Source organism: Panthera uncia (genome assembly GCF_023721935.1).
Source record: "Panthera uncia isolate 11264 chromosome B3 unlocalized genomic scaffold, Puncia_PCG_1.0 HiC_scaffold_1, whole genome shotgun sequence".
Lineage (NCBI taxonomy): Eukaryota > Metazoa > Chordata > Mammalia > Carnivora > Felidae > Panthera > Panthera uncia.
The window spans coordinates 132,403,738-132,424,450 of NW_026057582.1; the positions used below are offsets into that span (position 1 = coordinate 132,403,738).

The window sequence follows — 20,713 nt, forward strand, 5'->3', positions numbered from 1 at the left end:
ACCAGTGTGTGCAGCTGTTTGGTAATTATGACAGTGACGGGCAATGCTTGCCTGCTTGCCGGGCCAGCAGTGTCAGAGGGCCAACATGCTAAGGATCCTTCATTTCACTCTGAGGGCTATTCCGGCAGGGTGGTCTCACCATCTCATTGCGGACACAAGGAAAGCAAGGCTTGCCTGAGCGGCTGCCAAAACCACTCTCCTGGAATGCAAAACTCAGGTCTGCCTCCTCTCCAGAACCCGCTTCTAAATCTTCAGGTCTCTGCATGGGGACGTGAGTCAACGGAAAAGCGGTTTTCTGAAAGAGAAGTCGTCACGAAGCACTTCCCAGAGCATAGGTCCCAGGAGCAGAAGAGAACAGAGCGGCGGAAGGAGTGGGGTGGGCCTAAGATACATAACAGCCTCCAGGTCACGACCAAATCCAAACGAAAGGGGACGGAAGAAGTAACGAAAAAGATGTGAATAAACACCAAAGTGGAGGCATGACATTGAAGTCATGGTAGGGTGCGTCCTAGGAAGTTTCCTGGCATGGCACAAATGTTTGGAGGTCACCAAGATGGGTCCCTTGTACCCCGTGCAGGCTGTCATCCGTGCACTAGTGTCCCCGGGACACCCTTGCCTGGGTCCTCCGGTCTCTCCCATGAGAGGAGCCACCTGCACACAGAGATGGGGCAGCTCCAATCCTAGATGTGGGCACTATGCCCGGTGAGAGCAGATGCTTAATAAACGCAAGATGGTTGAAAGAATCCAATAAATAAACACACTGCAGTCTCAAAAGGTAACTGTCACAATCTCTTAGGAAACATTCACTGTGGAAACAGAGACCATGGGTCACATTCCACAGGCTCATGGGCCGTGACAGAAGTGGGAATAAGTAGCTAATATGGCCATTTCCACTGCCGATTCTAGAAGTACCTACATCATTCCCTTGGGTGGGGTGGGGAGAAGTCCGGGTGGGAGGGGAAGCCTGGTGTCAGACAGCCTTCTGGAAGCGAGTGCCTACTATGTACAGGCCCAAGACTGGCTGACTTGGGCTCATTGTGACCTCGTCGCTGCAGATGAGACTGTCCCCCAGGCTCTGTTCTGGGCTGTTGAGGGACCCAGGGGAGCTTCCTGGAACCCTCTCGTTGCCAGCTGTGAGACAAGCAGCTATCCGGCTTCCATTTACCCGTCTTTGGCAACAGGCCGAAGGTACCACGTCCCGTGGATGGAGAAGGTCATGGTTTGAGCAAACAAACAAGACGCCATCGGCACAGGAAACGAGGATTTAGACTAAAACCCAAGCATCCAATGGGTGTGGACTGGCCAGGGAAACCCAGACCCAATCAGTCCTATTTTTCATTTTTTAATTTTTTTAACGTTTATTTATTTTTAAGGAAAAGAGACACAGAGCATGAGCAGGGGAGGGGCAGAGAGAGAGAGGGAGACACAGAATCTGCAGCAGGCTCCAGGCTGTCAGCATAGAGCCCAACGCGGGGCTCAAACTCACAAACCACGAGATCATGACCTGAGCCGAAGTCGGACACTTAACTGACTGAGCCACCCAGGCGCCCCTATCAATCAGTTCTATTCTTTTTTAAATCCCCAGTTCCTCATAACACCGCCAAGAAGGCCCGAGAGAAAAAGATTAGTGGTGGGGGCACGTTAGCTGGCTTAAGCCCAAGCACCCCCAGAGGCACAGCTATCTCCTACAGCTTCAAATTGGTGACCCCCAGGAGGCTGAAGTCGGAAAAACAGCATGGTGAGACAGAGAAAGGAGCCTGGGACTCTGGAAGCTGTCTCAGATGCAACTGTTGCATCTTTCTGTTGTCAGAGGGAGCAAGCAGAGAATGACTAAAGAAATAAAGAGCCTTTCGTAGGCAAAACGCCACTTTTGTAACTTCAGGCCAGCCCCTAAGAACCTCTCCGGGAGCATGATGCGCCATATCAGCGGTGGCATTTAGCATTCACGAAAACTCTGCCTGTAGGGGAACGCACGGCTGGAAAAAGAAAGAGCAGTGCTCACAAGAGAAATGGTGGATTTCGACACCCAAGTTGATACAAGTGCCTGTCTCTAAGCCCAGGCTCCCTAACGTTACCTCCTGAAGTGCTGCATTTACAACAGACCTTCTCAGAGCCTTCAATGTGCTAATGTCACTGTGGACCTCCCAAATGGGTCATGTCACACACTGTCCCAAGCTTATTTCACGCGAGGGTCTCCTCCCCACATTTCTTCTTATTTGCAACTGTGGCAGAAACAACTCTGATGGAAACCCCCCAAAGGACCCTCACCACCTCTTGTATTTGTTTTCAGTTGGGGTTTCACTTAGAATCGCCGGAGAGCTTTAAAGACATCCGGGTGCCTGGACCACCTCCCTCTTCCCTAACAGACTCATGGAATCAGTCTCTGGGGGTGCAGCCGGAGCGTGGGCGTGTTTCAAGAACCCCACAGGTGATGCTGAGTCAAACCCCTAGCTGGGAAACAACGGCTCATAAAGTCCAGACACTTCAGAAGAGCAATGCGAACGCCCTCCATAATCCATTCATAATTTTACTGAAGACTTACTGAGTGGCCTCAGATACCAGGAACTCTGCTAGGTGCAGGAATGGACACGGGACTGTATTCTACCACGACCTCTTCTAAGTCCTAGTCCCCAGAACCAGATGTCTCTCTCCCACCCCCATCTTGGACATTTTTTTAAAGTTTGTTTGAGAGAGAGTGTGTGGGCATGAGCAGGGGAGGGGCAGAGAGAGAGAGAGAGAGAGAGAGAGAGAGAGAGAGAGAGAGAATCCCAAGCAGGCTCTATGCTGTCAGTGCAGAGCCCGATGCAGGGCTCGAACTCATGAACCATGAGGTCATGACCCGAGCCGAAATCAAGAGTTGGATGCTTTCCTGGCTGAGCCACCCAGGCGCCCCTTGGGCATTTCTGCCCCCTGCCTCTGTTTGCGCCTGCCCCCGGGCCTAGAAGCCTTTCTCCTCCCTCCACCCACAGGGATCCTGCTCATCCTTGCAGATCAGGCTGAAATGCTACATGCTTTCTGCACCTGTCTTCAGGTCCTCCCTGTGGACTCAGTACATCCCTGCAAACCTCCTGCGATCCCCACCATCTTGTATCCTTATTCTGGTAACATTTCCTAAAGGCTTGAAGAGTTTACCTGAACAAGAGAGTCCTGGGGTCCTGTAGCATAAAACACCAGCCAGCTTTCCTTTGAGCTGGTTTCCCAAGGGCCTTTAATACTCGAATATAACCGTCTGAGTCTCCAAGAGGGTCACGTAGTACACAGACATTTCCTCAGGCTTATTTGGCTATGTAACCTTCCTCCCTCCCCCCACGGATTTGTTTTTCCCTGAGCATCTCTGAGGACTCGTGTTCCAAGGAACCCCCATTGGGAAATGCTGTCCTCTGGTTGTTTCCTTCCTTCTTTCCTTAAGAAACCACTTGTGGGGTTGCCATGGGGTGCCAGGCACCACGCTGGGTACTGTCACATGTTATCTCAGGTGCTTTCTGGAACAATTTGCATCCTGTTCACAGACATAACGCCCCAGCACATCCTCCACCAACGCTGGTTAGAACAGGAGGAAGCCACTGGCCAGACTGGTCCTGGGGACCTGCAGGCACGACTCCTGGGCACAGCAGCATGTGAACCACACAGCCTGGCACAGGGTTCCGAGCATTTGGGAGGGTGGGGATGGTGTCCTTGGCCACAGGATCAAGAAGGAAGATTTTAATGGGAAATCCACACGAGGGGAGAGCACATTTCTGGAGACAAATGGCATGATCAAAGACACTCAGCCATTTCGCCTGCAGAACAAGGGCTCTCGGAACGCCGGCTCCTCACTATCACGTGATGCTCAAAGGCACAGGCCCCTCATTAAGGAGAATGTGGCAGAAGCTGGCTGCTAGCTGGAAGAGGATAGAGGAGGCCCGGCACAGTTCTAGAAGCCTGAGGCGTGAGCCGCATCCCTCCGCCAGGCTGGTACATGTGGGGCTCCTGCGGAACACCGGGAGAGCAGTGGGTACGGAGGGCTAAGCACCCAGCCCCAGACCCAAACACCTGCCAGAGGACTCGCACAGCCCAAAGTCACCGGGGCAAGTCCGCCTGAGCCACTGGGCCAACAGCCCCTCCCCCACGTGGGCAGGTCACCTGTGGGTTGGCTGTGGCAGTCAGCACAGGTAGAGCTCCCACTGAGCCTGCATCCGTTGGTGGATCAAACACAGGCCAAGACCCTGGGAGGGGGCTGGGGGTGAGGACAGCTTGAAGGAAAGCAGCAGACTGCTGGGCGTGGCAGCGCACGTCCAGTGATCCCCGTATCCCCCCGTTTATCAACGGTGCACCAAGCACCGATGTCCAGGAGCAGGGGCAAAATAGAGGCAGGGCAGAGTAAGGGAATCATCACTCAGGCAACGGTAACGTTAGGACCATGACACGGAGAGCAACATGCCCGGGAGGGCAGGGAAATGTCCTTGGGGATGTGACTGGGAGCTGAGGACTGATGACGGGACCAGAATTCCAGCCGAGGGAACGGCAAATGCAAAGTCTGGGGAGCAAGGGAGCCTGGGGATGGAAGCCGGTGAAGGGAGGCTGGTGTGGAGGGACAGGGCGGCAGTGGTGTGAGAAGAGGCTGCGAAGCCCCACGAAGGGCTCCACCTCTGTCCCTTTAAGCAGCAGGTGGTCATAGGATCAGATGCATTCTGCAACCCCTGTATTGTGCACGCAGACCAGCGGGGCAGGGCCGACTGGAATGCAGGAGACAGCAGAGCAGGCCGGAGACGGACGGATTCAGGTGGTAAAGTCAGCGGAGCCCAGGGATGGATGGCATTAGGAGGGCAGGAGGGTGGAGAAGGTAACAACGGGGGCAGATGTCATCTCCCCTGCAAGTCAAGGTCCCTTGGGGCTGAGCAAGTGGAACAAGCAAGGCCCCTTGGAGCTGAGCAAGCCCCCTTTGGAAAAGGAGCAAGTGGAACAGAGAGAGGGGACATTTCTCTGACGCAGGAAGGGTCTCTGTTCAATCAGCCCCAGGCTGACTCCCCTCTTCTTCTCAGGGCATTAACAGTCCAGTGAATCCTTGAGGGAATACAGCAGAAAGAGCTCAGGATCTGAAGTCCGGGCACCTGGCCCCATTCCTGGCTGCATCATCCCCAACACTGGCAACCTGGGAACCTAGTTTAACCCCAAGCTCTGTGGTTTGATGGCTGGAATGGAGATTAGTGGCATTCATCAGCCGGACTGTCGGGACCCAGTGGGAACTCCCTGCAAGTGCTTGGGAACTCATAAACCATCCTCCGCGTTTTGGGGGTGGTTTTTAAGACTCTGAGCCTGAAGCCCCGCCCGAGCCCTGCCAGCTCAGCTGTTCCCTGCCATCACCCGGTTCATCTATTTTTCTGGGACAGGAAGAGGCCACTTGGCAGTCAGCATGAAGTGCACAGAGACAAGAGCGTGCAGCTTTTAACTGCTCGTCTCTTTCAGTGATCAAAGGCAGGGCTTTCTGCTCGGATTTTAAACCTCTGGAACAGTTACACTCATCCCAGCTAGAAAGCCCATCGGAGGGCTAGGATGTGGCCAATCCTTACAGGGAGTGGGTTCCTCCCCTCCCTTTTAGCCTCTAGCCTTGTCTAGAAGACCCACTGTTTTAGGGTACACCAGGGCTGTTGCAAGCAGGGCTGGAGTTCAAGTACGCTCTCTTGAAAAGTCAGCTAGCACCTGCTGATGCCACTTTTCCTTAAAGAGAGAGTCCATTTATTGCCCCAAGACGTAGCCTAAGACACGCACCGGAGGGGCACCTGGGTGGCTCAGTCAGTGAAGCTTTGCTGACAGCTCAGAGCCTGGAGCCTGCTTCGAATCTGTGTGTCCTTCTCTCTCTGCCGCTCCCCTGCTTGCGCTCTGTCTCTCTTTCTCTCAAAACTAAACAAACGTTAAAAAAAAAAAAAAAAGAGGGGGCGCCTGGGTGGCTCGGGCGGTTAAGCGTCCAGCTTCGCTCAGGTCATGATCTTGCGGTTCGTGGGTTCGCGTCCCGCGTCGGGCTCTGTGCTGACAGCTCAGAGCCTGCAGACTGCTTCAGATTCTGTGTCCCCCTCTCTCTCTGCCCCTCCCCCGCTCATGCTCTGTCTCCCAAAATAAACAAACACTAAAAAAAAATTAAAAAAAAGAAAAGAGGAGAGTGGCTGTTGTCTTCAAGCAACCAGACAGAACGTGATGGGGAAGGTGTATAGCATAAGGCTACTGAAGGAGCCGGGATCCGAACCATCAAAGCCCCTCTAGGGCAACTGACGCCTGAGACAATTTCCAAATAAAACACAAACTATGGATGTGAGATTTAACACACTAGCTGGTGATAACACTGTACATCTGTCTATAATGGCCCCCTGAATTCCTTCCTCCCTCTGGGTCTTGACTTTCCCAAATCGTTCCACAAACCCTGAGCATCTAGATCCAGGAGGCCACACTGTCCTGCCCACCCGCCCCCCTCTGCCCTGTCCCCCAGCTCTGGCATAGACAGGAGGAGTGGACACAGCTGTGGACACAGAGAAGGTCGTGAGGGGGTGAAGAAAGACGAATCAGCAAAACGCTCTTAAGAACAAGGTTGGGCAAGGGAGGCTTTAGAGCCAGGACACAAAGAAAAAGCTACTTGGTGGCACAACTGAGATGCAGAAACGTGTCTTGGGTTTGCAGACTCCCACCCAGGAAGACACTGGAGCCTCACAAACCCAAGCATTTGGTTGCCTGCTGCCTGCTTTGTTAAACAGTTATGTGACAGTCACTACAAGACGGGGACTTCCGGGCTGTGCAAGAAGTAACAGCTTCTCTACACAGTTAAAGACCACCACTCTGGGCTTTCGGTCTCTCCTCTTCTTATCAGGGTTGCAAACCCAATAATGGCCAACTTTGTTACAAAGAGACCCTCGAAGCCCACTTTTTGGGGGAGAGCACCCTGAACAATGAACCACAAGCCTGAACTCCTACCTCCCCGGAGCTTGGTTTCCTCATCTATAAACAGGAATAAGCGAAGTATCAACCAGACACCGTATGTGAAAGCCAAACAGAATTAAAGCCAACACGGCCAAGGTTGCATGACTAGGAAGTGGCTGAGCTGGGCTTGAACCCAGATGAGCAGCCCCACTGCTCTCCCAGGAGTGGGGGGACTGTCCCAGGGCCAGGAGGGAAGAGGATGGGCCAGGTGCTCCTGGCACAGTGCCAGCTCTTCCCAGAGGCCTTCCCTATCTGCAAGGCACGGCCGGGGACACGGACAGATGGCTGGAGAAGAAACCCATAGGCAAGCTCAAATGAAACAGAGGAGGAGTTGCAACACATATATTTTTGGAGCAACGTTAATTCCTCCACGAACAATGCCACTCAGTTCATCTGTACTCATACATGTGCAGCACACTGCCAGGAGACCCCGGGGGCTTCCAAGGTTGCAAATGGGATCAAGAGTTTGGGAGCACCAGGGACACCACGTGGTGCTTTTGGAGGAAACGTCCATGTGGCTAAAACATCGTCTCACGTGGAAAAAGAAAGGATGTAAACCACCATGGCCCCCCCCGTCCATGTGCTGGCACGTGTAAAACTTGTTTATTAGCATAATAGCTCCCATCACTGTATCCTGGCTCCTGGGGATTCTTCTAGACATGCTGCTTTCCTTTCCTGACATTCTTTAGGTCCATTAACAGACCTACTGCCTCTGGGAACTGTAATTCTAAATTAAAAATCATGAATTATCAGAAGTGCAGCCCGTGCATGCACAGATCACAACCTGTGATCACTATGACCTATAGTGAGTCTCAGACCTGTCCACCCAACTACGTACTGGTCAGTTCAGCCACGGCGTGTCCAACGCTCACCTGGCCGTTGCTTTAACTCGGTCTTTTGCACGCCTCCCCCTGCTATGACGCCAGCTCTCGAATAGAAGCTTCCTAGGTTACTAGCACCGTGTCCCTGGAGCCTAATAGGGTCTCGACACATGCTGACGAAATTGAACAAATGGAGTCGATGAGCAACTAGATCATAACCCAAGAATTCTGAAGACGTGACATCCCTCAGCCTCTGACGCAGGAGGTGGGCTCTCCCCTGCCGGTCTGCTGTATTTCTGTCACCCCTTCAGTTGCTCGCTACTACAGTCCTTTGTGTGTTAGGCTGCCTTTGCTGGCTTGCTGGTCTGTCCCTATGCTGGATGGTGAGTACTCTGATGGCATGATTGTGTCTCTTCATCTTTGCACCCCCAGAGATGAAAGGTAAGAGATTACTGCTGTAGCTCTTGCAATCAGAGCCCTTGCAATCAATCACCCCGGGACAAGGAAAGACCCATAAAGGCTGCCGCTGCTCTGGTCGAGGATGTCCTCTGCAAGGCCACTCACGTCAGCCCTATTTATTCCTGCAGATCGGGTTACTGGGATATTCTGTGTGGCCGCCTGCACCATTAGGGAAACAGTAGGCATCTCCCTCTAACCAGCTGTTTGCGGGGGGAGGGGGGAGCTCTTCTGTTAAGATTTCTGAGGGCCCAAGTCAAGGTGCCCTCTGAGGACACAAGGTGGGTGGCCTTCTCATCTACCTATGCATTCTGGAACTCAGAGAGTTGGCTTTTAAGACCTTCTTTGGGCAATTCCAAATTTATACTTTGGTAGAAACGATTACAGAATATGGATTCAGACATAACATTAGGTTATTAATTAGTCTCATCTGAGGATTAACAAATTCTTCCGATCCCTAATGAATAGGCACTATGAACAGTCAGTCTTCTGCAGGCAGTGCTTTAATTCTCCCGGCCACACTGTCACTTAGGAACAAGGCTACAACTGTGTACTTGTGGAAACGAAGCGTGGAGAAGTTAATGATCCCAGCTCTAGTGAACAGCCGAGTGGGGACCTGGGCACAGGGTGGCCTCAGCTCCTCCCCATGGCTCTCAAGCATCTCCAGAGAAGGTGCACTTCATTATACAAAAGCTCGGTAAAGAGACTGTCACCTAGTTTCCTTTTTTTTTTTTTAATTTTGTTTTAACGTTATTTATTATCGAGAGAGAGAATGTGCAAGTGGGGGAAGGGCAGAGAGAGAGAGGGAAACACAGAATAAGAAGCAGGCTCTCGGCTCTGAGCTGACAGCAGCGAGCCAGGACATGGGGCTTGAACCCACAAACCATGAGATCGTGACCTGAGCCCAAGTCGGACACTTAACCAACTGAGCCACCCAGGTGCCCTGACTGTCACCCAGTTTCTAAAGCGACCACTGAAAGACTGTCGCTGCCGACAGGTGTTCCCGGACCCTGCAAAGAGGCGACCCGTCCACCTTCCCCCTGGCACAGCCTCAACGAGAAGGAGTGCCCCAGCCTTGCGTTTGCCTGCTTTGAAAACCCAGCAGGTTCTCTAGGGATCCCCTCGAAGGGGTCCTGTGACTCAAGGGGCCCTGCACAGACCTTGCAGTGGGGAGGGGGGCCGTGACGGACACCAAGCAGCTCGTGCCCGTTTGCCTTGAAGAGACCCTACCAAATGGGGCAACGACCCAGGGGTGGGACGGGGTGGGGAGGGCTGCTTCTCATTCTCACTCCACATCACTGTGTGTGTCTCGCCATTCTGTCAGAAGAGACGTGTATTCTTTACCTTCCAAAAACAACTGGGAGAGCTTTGCCGCGTTCTCAAGTGTGACTCTGTTATTAAGACTGAGTTAATACTTCTTTCGGGAGGAACACATCTCTCATGAAGGGGATGGAGAGACTCGAAGGGAATGCACTTTGGATGTGGCTTTTGAAGAATGCCTCTTTCAGGCAAAGGAAGCCCTACTTCCAAGGTCCTTTCCTGCTCCAACGCGCTTGTACGCGGTGGCCTCAAAGACTCTGAGGGTTCCATGAGAGGTCTAGAACCTTCTCCCAACGGACATTTCTGTTTAGGATGCAGCAGGTGCTATAATGACCAGTTAGGGTCTGCTGGGGAGACTGGTCTGCTGCCTCTCTGCTAAGTGGTAGTTACTCTGCCTTTTGTTTTGTTTTGAAACATCAGGTTGTTGATGAAACATCAGGTTGATTTCTCAGGACTAAAGGGAAGCAGAGGACCAGAGAAAGCAAACCACGGGAACAGGCATGGTGCTACCTCAAGCTCCCCGGCACCCAGTCCTGACGGTGAACCTTCCCCCCCAGCGTCCTAGCCCCGCCATCACTCTGCCCCCCGCCTCCCGCCACGTCCAAGGCGCTGCTACCTTTCAGCTGCTGAAAGCAGGAGGCGCTGCTGTCCGGCTCCAGGGGGTGCCTCAGGACCCCGTTGCTGGGCTTGGGTCTCTCGTACTCTCTTTCGGGGAGCATGGCCTGCTCGCTCTCCATGGCAGGGTCTGAGTGCGGGGGCAGAGACTGTGGAAACCCGAACATCAAGAGGGAAGAGAAGAAGAGTAAGGCACCACAGAGCAGAAAGCCGCCCCACCAGGCTCCGATCCAGCGGGGGTCATCCGGGGTGATGTCCAGGTTACCTGCAACGAGAAAGAGCAGTGAGGAGGAGTGGCCGCGGCAGGGCCGGGACCTGGCTGAGCTTTCGAGTCGGCTGCACAGACAGGAGAGGGCTCTGGAAATGGCCTGGGGTTGGGGGGGGTGCGTGGAAGGGGGGAAGCGGGGACTGGACGCCACACAAAGCTGCCTTTTGTTCCACGTCAGTGCTTCTGTTTCTCCCAAAGCTGAAGGCTGATTGCTTTCCCTCCTTAATTTTCTTGTCTCCTCTGTGTTTCTATCAGTCTAAACAAAAACAGTAAGAAGCCAGACACCCTCTGAATTAAGGCTGGAACTGACTGGCTAGGCAGAGCTGCTGAGGTGCACGGACGAATGCACGAAGGCACACAAGCATTCACGGTCAAGGGTCTATTTTCACTACGGACGCTCACCGGCACGCCTCAAGCAGCAGCTCATCTGACAGGCCATCCCACACCCCACGCCCCATCTTAAATCGGGTTCCCAGATCACAAAGTGGCGGGGGTGGGGGGCACGGAATGAAATCCAGAGCCAGGGAGACCTGGAGTGAAACCCTGCTGCTCGCTTCTCACCGCAGGACTCCAGGCTGGTGATTTGAACCCTCTGTACCTCGCTGACTGACCTGCGGGATGATGAGGAGGAGGACAGTACCTTACGGAGTTTGTGGGGAAGATCAAATGAGCCACACCAGATATAAAGTGCTCAGCAGAGTCCTTGGCACGTGCTTGGGCGTTTCAATGGCGTTAGCCCAATATTCACAGCCGGGGTCCTGTTACCGAACTGCCAGTGGACAGGTTCATTCAAATCTTGATGGTGCCTGTGGCTTGGGCAGTCCTTTATTAGAGAGCTCTGCAGGGCTTAAAGGCAGTGTGCACGTAGTCTTGTGCTATTATTTGTGATTCCTTCTGTGACTCCCCAGCTGAAGTCATGAAGACATAAACTATATAGCTTACCCCTCGGTAGATTTTCTTTTTTTTTTTTTGGGGGGGGGGGGTCTTTCTCTACAACTGCTTTTCATAGAGCACTCCCAGATGAGCTGCTCAGAAATGTCTCTTTGGTGATAATCCCATGCTTCTGGAGCCCAGAAGGAAATTCTTGGAGACAGGAGCATGGCATATGAGCTAAGAGCTAACAGGGCTGCAGGCCTGGACCAGATGGGTGGACAGGCTTGGGAAGAGGAATGACCACAGACACCGGGTGAGCACTTCACCACTGGTAAAACTCTCCCTGAAGACTCGTCAGTTCCTGCTAACGAAAATCCCAGCCATCATTAACTGAGGGCTTGCTCTGCACCAGGCAGCACGCAGAGTGTATTTTTTTTTAAATGTTTGTTTACTTTGAGAGAGAGAGAGAGAGAGAGAGAGAGAGAGAGAGAGAGAGAGAGAAAGAGAGAACACACGGAGTAGGGGCAGAGAGAGAGGGAGAAAGAATCCCAAGCAGGCTCTGTGCTATCCAGCTCAGAGCCCAATGTGCGGCTCGAACTCACAAATGGTGAGATCAGGACCTGAGTCGGAATCAAGAGTTGGATGCTTAACCAACTGAGCCACCCAAGCACTCTATGCAGGGTGTATTCTTACCTGTTCTGATCAACCCTCCCCACAACCCTACAAGGTAGAGTCTTCTATGATCCCAATTTTACATAGGTAGGAACATCGAGGCTTAGAAAGTTTAGGTACTCTGCCCAAGTGCACAGAGCTGGGCCACAGGCATCCAGATGCCATGGGCCATGCTCCTTATCACTTTGCTACACGGCCCCTCTGGACTGCCTAAGACTTTGTTTTGGGCTCCCTGAGCGGATGATTAATTCCTGCGCTTTGTGCAACGGGCCGAAGACCACCAACTTTGTCGGCAGGTGGTGAGTTGGCCTTTATAGCATTGGTGGTCTCTCTTCTGGAGGCTTTGACATCAACCCAGCAGCTGCATCTAGGGCACTACAAAGGACCAGATGCTTTTGCGTAGCTGCATGTCAGAGAAGAGAAGGGTATAAGCTTTGGCAGGCTTAGGGGTGAATCACGGCCTTGCTGCTCACTAGCATGGGATGCTGGGCAAGCTACTTACCCTCTCTGAGTCTTAGTTTGATCATTTGCAAAATAAAGCTGACATCCACCCAGATGGCTTGCAAGGAATAAAGGTAATGAGCAACAATCACTTGAAACATAGTAGGCTCTTAGTATATGGCAGATCCTAGTATTTCTACTTATAAGTGTATATTTACAGGAACGGGAATTTCAAGAAACAGGTTTTTTAAAATATTTGAGAGAGAGAGAAAGAGAATGAATGAGTGGTGGAGGGGCAGAGAGAGAGAGACAGACAGACACACACACACACACACACACACACACACACACACACACACAAAATCCAAAGCAGGGTCCAGGCTCTGAGCTGTCAGCCCAGAGCCCAACACAGAGCTCGAACTCACGAACTGTGAGATCATGACCTGAGCTGAAGTCGGACACTCAACCGACTGAGCCACCCAGGTGCCCCTGAAACACATTATCTATCTATCTATCTATCTATCTATCTATCTATCTATCTATTTTTTTAAGTATGGGAAAGCTTTCAAAAGGCATGAGGAAACCCAAGGTGATCTTCAAAGCATCTTTATGCAAACGAGAGAAGACAGAAGAAGTCAGACTGCCTCCGGTAGCTGAGCAGGAAGGATTGTTTCCACCAGTCACTTACAGTGTTTCTTCACCAGCTGCCAAGCAATGAATGAAAACAAAAGACGTAAAAAGGGAGCCCTGGTATCTCCCTCCATTGTCAATGTGCTCCATAAACGGGGAATTGAAAGCTGGCAGATGTGAGCCAGCAGAGAGACAGAGACAGAGACAGAGACAGAGACAGAGAGAGAGAGAGAGAGAGAGAGAGAGAGAGAGAAATCCTGGCAGTTGTTTAGGGGGAACAAAATTAGTAGCACGTAGAGAGTCATATTTTAGTTAGTAAGCTAGGGAGTCTCTTCTATGTGTGAGGAAACATCCCAGGGAGAGGGGCTATGGTAGGGAGGCGGATGTTTATGTGCATGTGTCAACTCGCTCCCTGTAGGTATGCACACGTGCATGGAAAGCCAGCGTTTGCTCATAATTTGCAAGACAGGGAAGAGTATGTGACTTGTGTCAGACCAAGGCCTGCCTGTTACACACACAGGGGTGGGGGGGGGGGGGGGGTGTAGGAAGGCGTGGTAGGGCGGCAGGGTTTTGTAGATCTAGGAAAATCACAGTTGACCATTTTCGGAAGTACTGATTTTTTTTTTCCTCCCCTCTCCATCTCAACTATCCAGAGCACTGTGGCAGAGAGAGAAAGAACCTTCTGAGAAGAAACCACTCAGCTTTGGAGCATGCTGCCCTCAGGTCCAGGTTGGGGGTGGAGTTTTAGTCCCGATTTTTTCGTGGTTCACAGGAAGACGATGCTGGAACCCAGCCTGAGACAAGTCCTTGCTGAGGCACCTCCTGAGAAGAGACGGGGGAAATCCCTCCCCACCTGCCTGCCAGTCACCGGTCAGCAGAGGCCAGCATTACCAAAGCTGACGGAGACTTGTCTATGTCAGCTGGCAAAGAATGCGGTGGTAGATGTTACCGAGGTCTTCGTTCGGATCTCCTCGTCTGAGAACACGAGGATGACATCTCCCTTGGGCGTAGCCAGGCACCACAGAACTCTGTCATTGAAATGTGAGCACGGGGACACGTGTCACTTCCGTGGAGAACCACAGGTGAGCCGGCACCTGACTTGTCATGCTCTTTTGCCCTGCCTGATCATAGAAGCACATGAGATCCTCCGGGGACGGTACCCAAGGTAACGATGAGCAGATGCACGGTATATACAGCACGAACGAGAAACAAACCTTTAGTGTTACTAAGCAACTAAGATCTTGGAGGTGTTTGTTACCACAGCAGAACCAAGCCTACCCTGACTAGTACAAAAGGCTTATTAGGAAATAAAAAGTCATGCTCTTTAGGAACAGTGATCCTGGGAAGGCTTGAAATAGCGAAGTACCATTTCGGGTACAGGTGGGCAATGGGGTGAAAACCTCTTTGCTTTTCTTGCAATTTGGCCCCCGTGGAGTATCTGGATCTTATTTTCTTCTTCTTCTTTTTTTTTAAAGTTTATTTATTTTGAGAGAGAGAGAATCCCAAGCAGGCTCCATGCTGTCAGTACAGATCCTGATGCAGGGCTCGATCTCACTAACGGTGAGATTATGACCTGAGCTGAAACAAAGAGGTGGACACCTAACCGACTGAACCACCCAGGTGCCCCTGTAGTGTCTTGATCTTGAAAAAAATACAGCAGGGTCAGCTTTTTCTGGAAGGCTGTGGTCAGTAAGATGTCCAGAACAAAACCAAGAAGCACCCATCTGTCTCGTTTACTTGATATAGCTCATTGCCAATGAAACTGCAACCGTGAAGAAAAAAAGACACTGGAAAGAATGGGGTGGAGACAGTATCCCAGGCTGGGGGAACAGCCCAAGCAAAGACACGGCATCCTCAGAGGACTCTGAGCAGACTAGCTAAGCTCTACCCAGGCACTCATCAGACCCTTGGCCATTCCAGGCGTGGACAAGTGAAGCAAAGCATCGCTGTGATGGAGAGGTCTGCCTGCCAGGAGATCGGCACAGTCCAGGCCTGCCTTTGCCTCGCTGCCTGTAGGCACGAAGGGTTTCTGCTTTACAACAGCCATTTTTCTAACCCTGCCGCGTCTTAGAATCCAACATCCGGAGTGTCTTTGTGGTTTCGTCGGGTAGGCTGAGCACGCTTTTGGCAGTGTTTAGCTTCCTCTGTTGAAGGTCATGTAAACAGATGGGGCTGAGATTGTCTCCCACTTCTGAGGACTGCTACCATTATAGGTTCGAAAGAACAGTCACTGGGAACAGAGGCAAACCAGTTTAAAACGAAGCAAACAACCAAACCAGCCCATGAGGACACCCGAGACTGTGAGAAGAGCAGATCAAAGCAAATTTGGGACATTGACTTCTTACTCTCAGGCCATGCTGATGGGTAAGTGATACCATGGCTCTCTGGGCAGTTTTTTTTTTTTTTTTTTTTTTTTCCATTTTTTCAGTCCTTTTACCTATTTGTCTAACCTATTTTGTGAAGCTTTTGCTATGGGACTCAAGCATTCCAAGAGTATCATTAAGTTACAGACCAAATTAGAAACTGGAGACAGGGAGGGGTTGAGGGTAGAGGAGAGGGCAGCATGGAATGTTCAGGATCCTGGCTGTTGAGCTAATTAGTCTAACATGAAGGAATCGGGCGAATCCAGCAGCCAGCCCTAGAGTGGCAGGGTGGGAGGCTCTCGGCTGGTTGACCTTTTTCACGAAGCAAACATACAGACATATCTTATTCTAGCTGCAAACACCACGCAGTGGTAGGGAACCGGCTGGTGCATGCCTTAGGAGGGGTCTGTACAGATGTGATGAGGTTAGGTCATCTCAGCAAGGCCTTTGTCCACAGAAGGGGGCAGCCTTTGGAAAGTCCTGGAGAAGTTCCAGGGATGCAGGAGGCCTGGGGTTTGAATCCCACTAGCTGGAAATGAGTTAACCTCTCGCTGACTGTGTGCTTCCTATATACCAGGCACGGTGCTACATGCTTTGCACGATTAACTCTTGTCATCCAGGCCCAGACCCATGAGGAGAAATGCCCTCGGGATCACACAGCTTGGAAGGGGCATAGCTGAGATTTAAATGGAGGTCTGATTCCAGCACCGGAGCTCAGAACTCAAAATCGCTGCATGAGAACACCTCATCTGTTAAGTGGAATAACAGCAGGACCCACCTTCCAATGGGAATGTTCTGCGGTTCGGAAGAGGCCATCTATATACAGCCTTCATAAGGGGTCAGGTCATGGCTGCCGTTACCAATCTGCTTTTGCTAAACCCACTGTCAACGTTGCTCAGTTCAGTGCTTTGGGGCACACGCTGTTACCAAGTCCTTCCCTTTTCTGGGTTCGGTTCTCAACTGGTTTCACTTTTAAAAGATATTCTATGAAAGCAATTCTGGAGGCAGCATCCTTCCTTCCGTGGGGTGTCAGAAGAGGCATCTATCCTTAAGAAGAGGGGCAGAGGGAGCCTGGTGTCTAAACATGGCCAGCAGAGCCCTACTGGGAAGCTGCCCATGGGGTTTCTCCACCCCACAGGTGGCCTGTTCCTACAACCAACCACCTCCCCTCCACACAGACTGCAACCAGCCTCCCTCGCTGCTCTCTCCCTTTCAACCCTGTGTCCTGAGCTGCAGCCAGCCTGCATGGAGGGCACACTCTCTCCTCCAACTGCCCCATGACAAGGGCTCTGCCTTGCTCGCCTCCCCACAAGTTCCAGACCACGGTTTTCCCCAGTCCCCTTCCTGGCTCTCAGCTGGGGTTTCAGAAACACGTGGCTGTGAGTCTGGCCCTTTACATTCAGGCTTCACTTTGGACAGCCCTAAAGAGGAGCTCTGTCTTCACTGGTGAAGAAAAAATAGAGCAGGGTCATCCCTAAAGAATTAAGAACTCCATTCTCAAAATACGGCCCAAATCTGCTCCAGAGAGAACAACGAGTTTTAGTCACAAGATTAGAAATCATCAAAATTGCTGGAAACTGTAGAATTGGGTCTTACTCTCCAATAGAATAGAATAAGTTATGTTCTTCTGCCCTCTACTGGTAAAGAGCAGCATCAGCGCTCCCAGAGCCCTCAGCAAGGATGCAAACAAAAGATGGTGGTGACTCACGTTGCTCCCTTCTCTTTCCTAGAGACACACTGGATGGGACTTCTGCTATTAACTCGTGGCGGGAGGAGGGGGAGGCTACCATCAGCAAGATGCCCAGGTGGACTAGAAACGTGCCCCTCTGTCTTATATCCGGGGAGGCTTCAAACTTCCAGTGAACCCCCCAGAGGGTGAGGACAGATGTTGCCCGGGACTGCGAGCAGGACTCTAGGCTGAGGGAACAGCCTGAGCAAAGGAATGAATGGCACACCGAGGGGAACCATGAATGAACCAAAGGTCCACCCCTTGGTCATTCCAGGCACAGAGAAAAGATGCTATTTCATTCCCAGGAAGAGAGCTTCTATTGCTCAGAAGACATGGGTACATCCCTGTTCCCCCCCCCCCCCAGGCCTCAGTTTCCTCATTTGTACAATGAAAGGGTTGGAAGAGAATGATGTGAGGTCCTTTCTGGCTCAGAGATTCTGGTAACTAACCCATGGGCCTTAACCTAAGGGGACCACTGCCTACACGCTGAGGGCAGAATATGCTTCTTGGCCACTTGGCCTCTCCTTCCAGGCAGGCTTCCCCATTGCACGGGGCATGCAACCCCCTCCCCCTCTTTTGTGATTCTTATCTTGTACTGCCTTTGGCACAGTGGTGGAAGCTTTTTTGTTCATGCAATCAAAATGGCGGCCAACTCCCACCACATGTTGGTTCTCTGACCAGGCTTCTGCTCGTCCTCGGGCTCGCTAGGAGTGGGGGTTCAAAGGTCAACCAACTGCTACAACACAGCAGCATCCAACCACCTCCTGAACAAACCCAGCACTTGAAAAGAATAAGTAAATAAAGCTGCATTTGCTTCCTTTTTTCCCTCCCCACTTGGATATTCGTCACATCATTAGCTATAAGTAAATATATCAGTGGGATTAATGGAGTGAATCACAAAGCAACCTGATTAGATTGAAAACCACATTATTTCTTTGGGGTGAATTGGTAAATTTAGCACTGCCCAGAGATGATGGATTGAGAAACCAGGAATGGAGCTCTTATTGATCTTGAGAATAGATCGGTATGAGGAGGAGAGGCTGGGATGGCTTCCTGCGCTCAGTTCTCCGAGAGACAGGAATCATGGCTTCTCTGCTCACTGAACTGCACAGAAATAGCGTGTGCTGTTCTCGGCTCATAGTCGGAGTCGTGACCACACGTGGTAGGTAGTGTCCAAGATGGCCACCAACGATCCTACCCCTGGTATTCACGTCCTTTCTCCGGAGTGTAAACCAGAACCAGAGGCTTGCTTTCAACCCTTCAGAATGCAGAAGCAATGACTTGCCACTTCTGAGACGAGGTTACAAACAGACCATGGCTCTGGTCTCAGCTGCTCTCTCTCACCTTCTTTTGGGTTGTTTGCTCTGGGGGAACCCTGGTGAGGGAGCCCTGTAGAGAGACCCATGGATGTGAGCCTGAACGCGGATCCTCCAAGGCCTGCCAACAGCCTTGGAAGTGAACTCACAAGCGGAAGCTCCCCGGGCTGAGCTCTGAGATGACTGGAGGCCATGTCGACATCCTGACTGCAGCCTCATGGGAGACGCCGAATCAGAACCACCCAACCAAGATGCTCCTGGATTCCGGACCCACAGAAATAAACTATAATGGGATAACTGTCTGTTGTTTTAAGTCACTAAGTTTGGGGTAATCTGTTACACAGCAGTAGGAGACTAAGATGTCACATGACTTTTGCTTTGGCCACTAAAACGTGAGGAGAAGCTTCAAGAGCCAGCACACACCTCGCCACAGCCTGGTTTCCTGCCTTGGCAACTGGGCAGGCTGGCATCAGATGAAACTTCCGTGGGCCAGGTCCTGGAGTGTCCCTGATGAGCTGTGTCTCATCCTCCCCAGCACTGCCAGCCTGCACTGGGTATGTAGCATGCCCGAGAAATCAACTTCGGTTGTATAAAATCACTTAAGGGGCGTGGGGTGGGGGCTCGATCAGTAAAGCGTCCGCCTTTGGCGCAAGTCATTATCTCACAGTTTGGGAGTTTGAACCCCGTGTCGGGCTGTGTGCCGACAGTGTAGGGACTGGGACCTGCTTTTGATTCTGTGTCTCCCACTGTCTCTACCCCTCCCCACTTGTGCTCTCCCTCAAAAATATTTTAAAAATAAATAAATTAATTAAATTAAATACTTAACATTTGGGAACTGTGTGTTACCACTGCATAACCTAGCCTATCTTAACTAACCCACCGTCAGCTCAAAGTGTGCCGAGGGTTGGGCAGGGGCGGGTGGGGATTTGCAGAGTAATCGGAAAAATACCCTTGCTCCTCCTGCTAGGATCACAAGAAGAGTTGCTCAAAATGGTTTTGAGGTATGGTTTGTTTCCTCATAAAGGCCACCACAACACTATCTTACAGAAAGAAGTTTCAAATCTTCTGTCTCATTGACCCCCTGGGTCCACTCGTATTTCCAGAGCATGTTCAGAAAGCAGGGTTCTCAGATACGTAAATGGACCGACATTCTGTGAGAAAATGCCAGGCGTTGCCACATCTATCCTCTCGTTTAATTCTTACAGGAGCCTTGCGAGGCAGATACAATTATTGTTACCCTTCATTGACAGATGAGGACGATCCAGATTCGAGGAGTAAAATCAACTCCAGGGATTATTCGGCCCCCGGGTAGACGCTGGTGGAGTACACACTGGATCCCAGGCCATCGGAGCCAACACTCAACGCTCCTTCCCTCGACCTCTGCTGAGCCAGCAGCTACAGCTCCATGCATGGAGCCTGCCCCTACTAGCAAGGTTTTAGAACCCAAAGGCTGAAGGCTCCCTTACGATGGAGGGCACGCTTACGGATGGCGATACAAAAGTTGAGATACACTCCTTACTTGTGTCAATGAAGACTGCATCCACATAGATTTTGGTACAGAAAGAGCCCAGGATAAATCCACAGGCTGGTCCAAATACCAGCATCGTGAACAGGATTCCTGAAAGAAGATGAAACAGAGATTAGATTTAAAAAAAAAAAAAAAAAAAAAGGCAGCTGATGACCAAAAGAATCAAAGGTCAAGGATATTACTTCACATTGACCAGATAAGAAATCTGATTATATAAATGCCATTAGGAATTAGTTAAAAAAAGTCCCAGTACTGAAGCACTGTTATGCAAGACTTCTCTGGTTTTTTGGTAGGTTGCACTGAATATTCGTGGGCCCTGAGAGCACTTACTTTTAGAGGACTCCCTCCCACACCGTATCAACCAAATTAAAACACACCCACGTCTGTCATTAAATTGTTTCTGTCATAAACATTTTTGAAAGGATTTTTATAATTTTGCTTTCACATTTATTTGGCTTTATGTAATTCATTTAATTTACGGTTGGCTAAGATTTCTCAACACTCGCTGTACGAATTCAGGAATTGTTGTGAAGTGAGAAAAGTCAAAACCACAAATTATTTTCAAATGTAATAAAATGTTTATGGGCACTAATTTCTCAAAAAACCAGAGCTGACATAACGGTATGCTTTGAGAACATTTAATTAGATGTTTCATTCATTTTAATTTTGCAGTTTCCCCCTCCATTTTTTGGAGTTACTATCTATTACTGTAATAGTTGTTAGGGATTCAAGCTTT

General features: G+C 51.0%; 1 protein-coding gene across 2 annotated transcripts in view; it reads right to left on the minus strand.

The window, feature by feature from the left end:
- SLCO3A1 (solute carrier organic anion transporter family member 3A1) overlaps positions 1-20,713 on the minus strand; it is a 311,316-nt gene that overhangs the window by 59,530 nt on the left and 231,073 nt on the right. For both annotated transcript variants that reach the window (XM_049614065.1, XM_049614064.1), the window contains exons 3-4: positions 19,969-20,067; positions 10,159-10,422 (exon numbers count right to left, since the gene is read on the minus strand). In XM_049614065.1, coding sequence (XP_049470022.1) covers positions 10,159-10,422; positions 19,969-20,067 — 363 coding nt within the window. The remainder of the gene's footprint in view (positions 1-10,158; positions 10,423-19,968; positions 20,068-20,713) is intronic.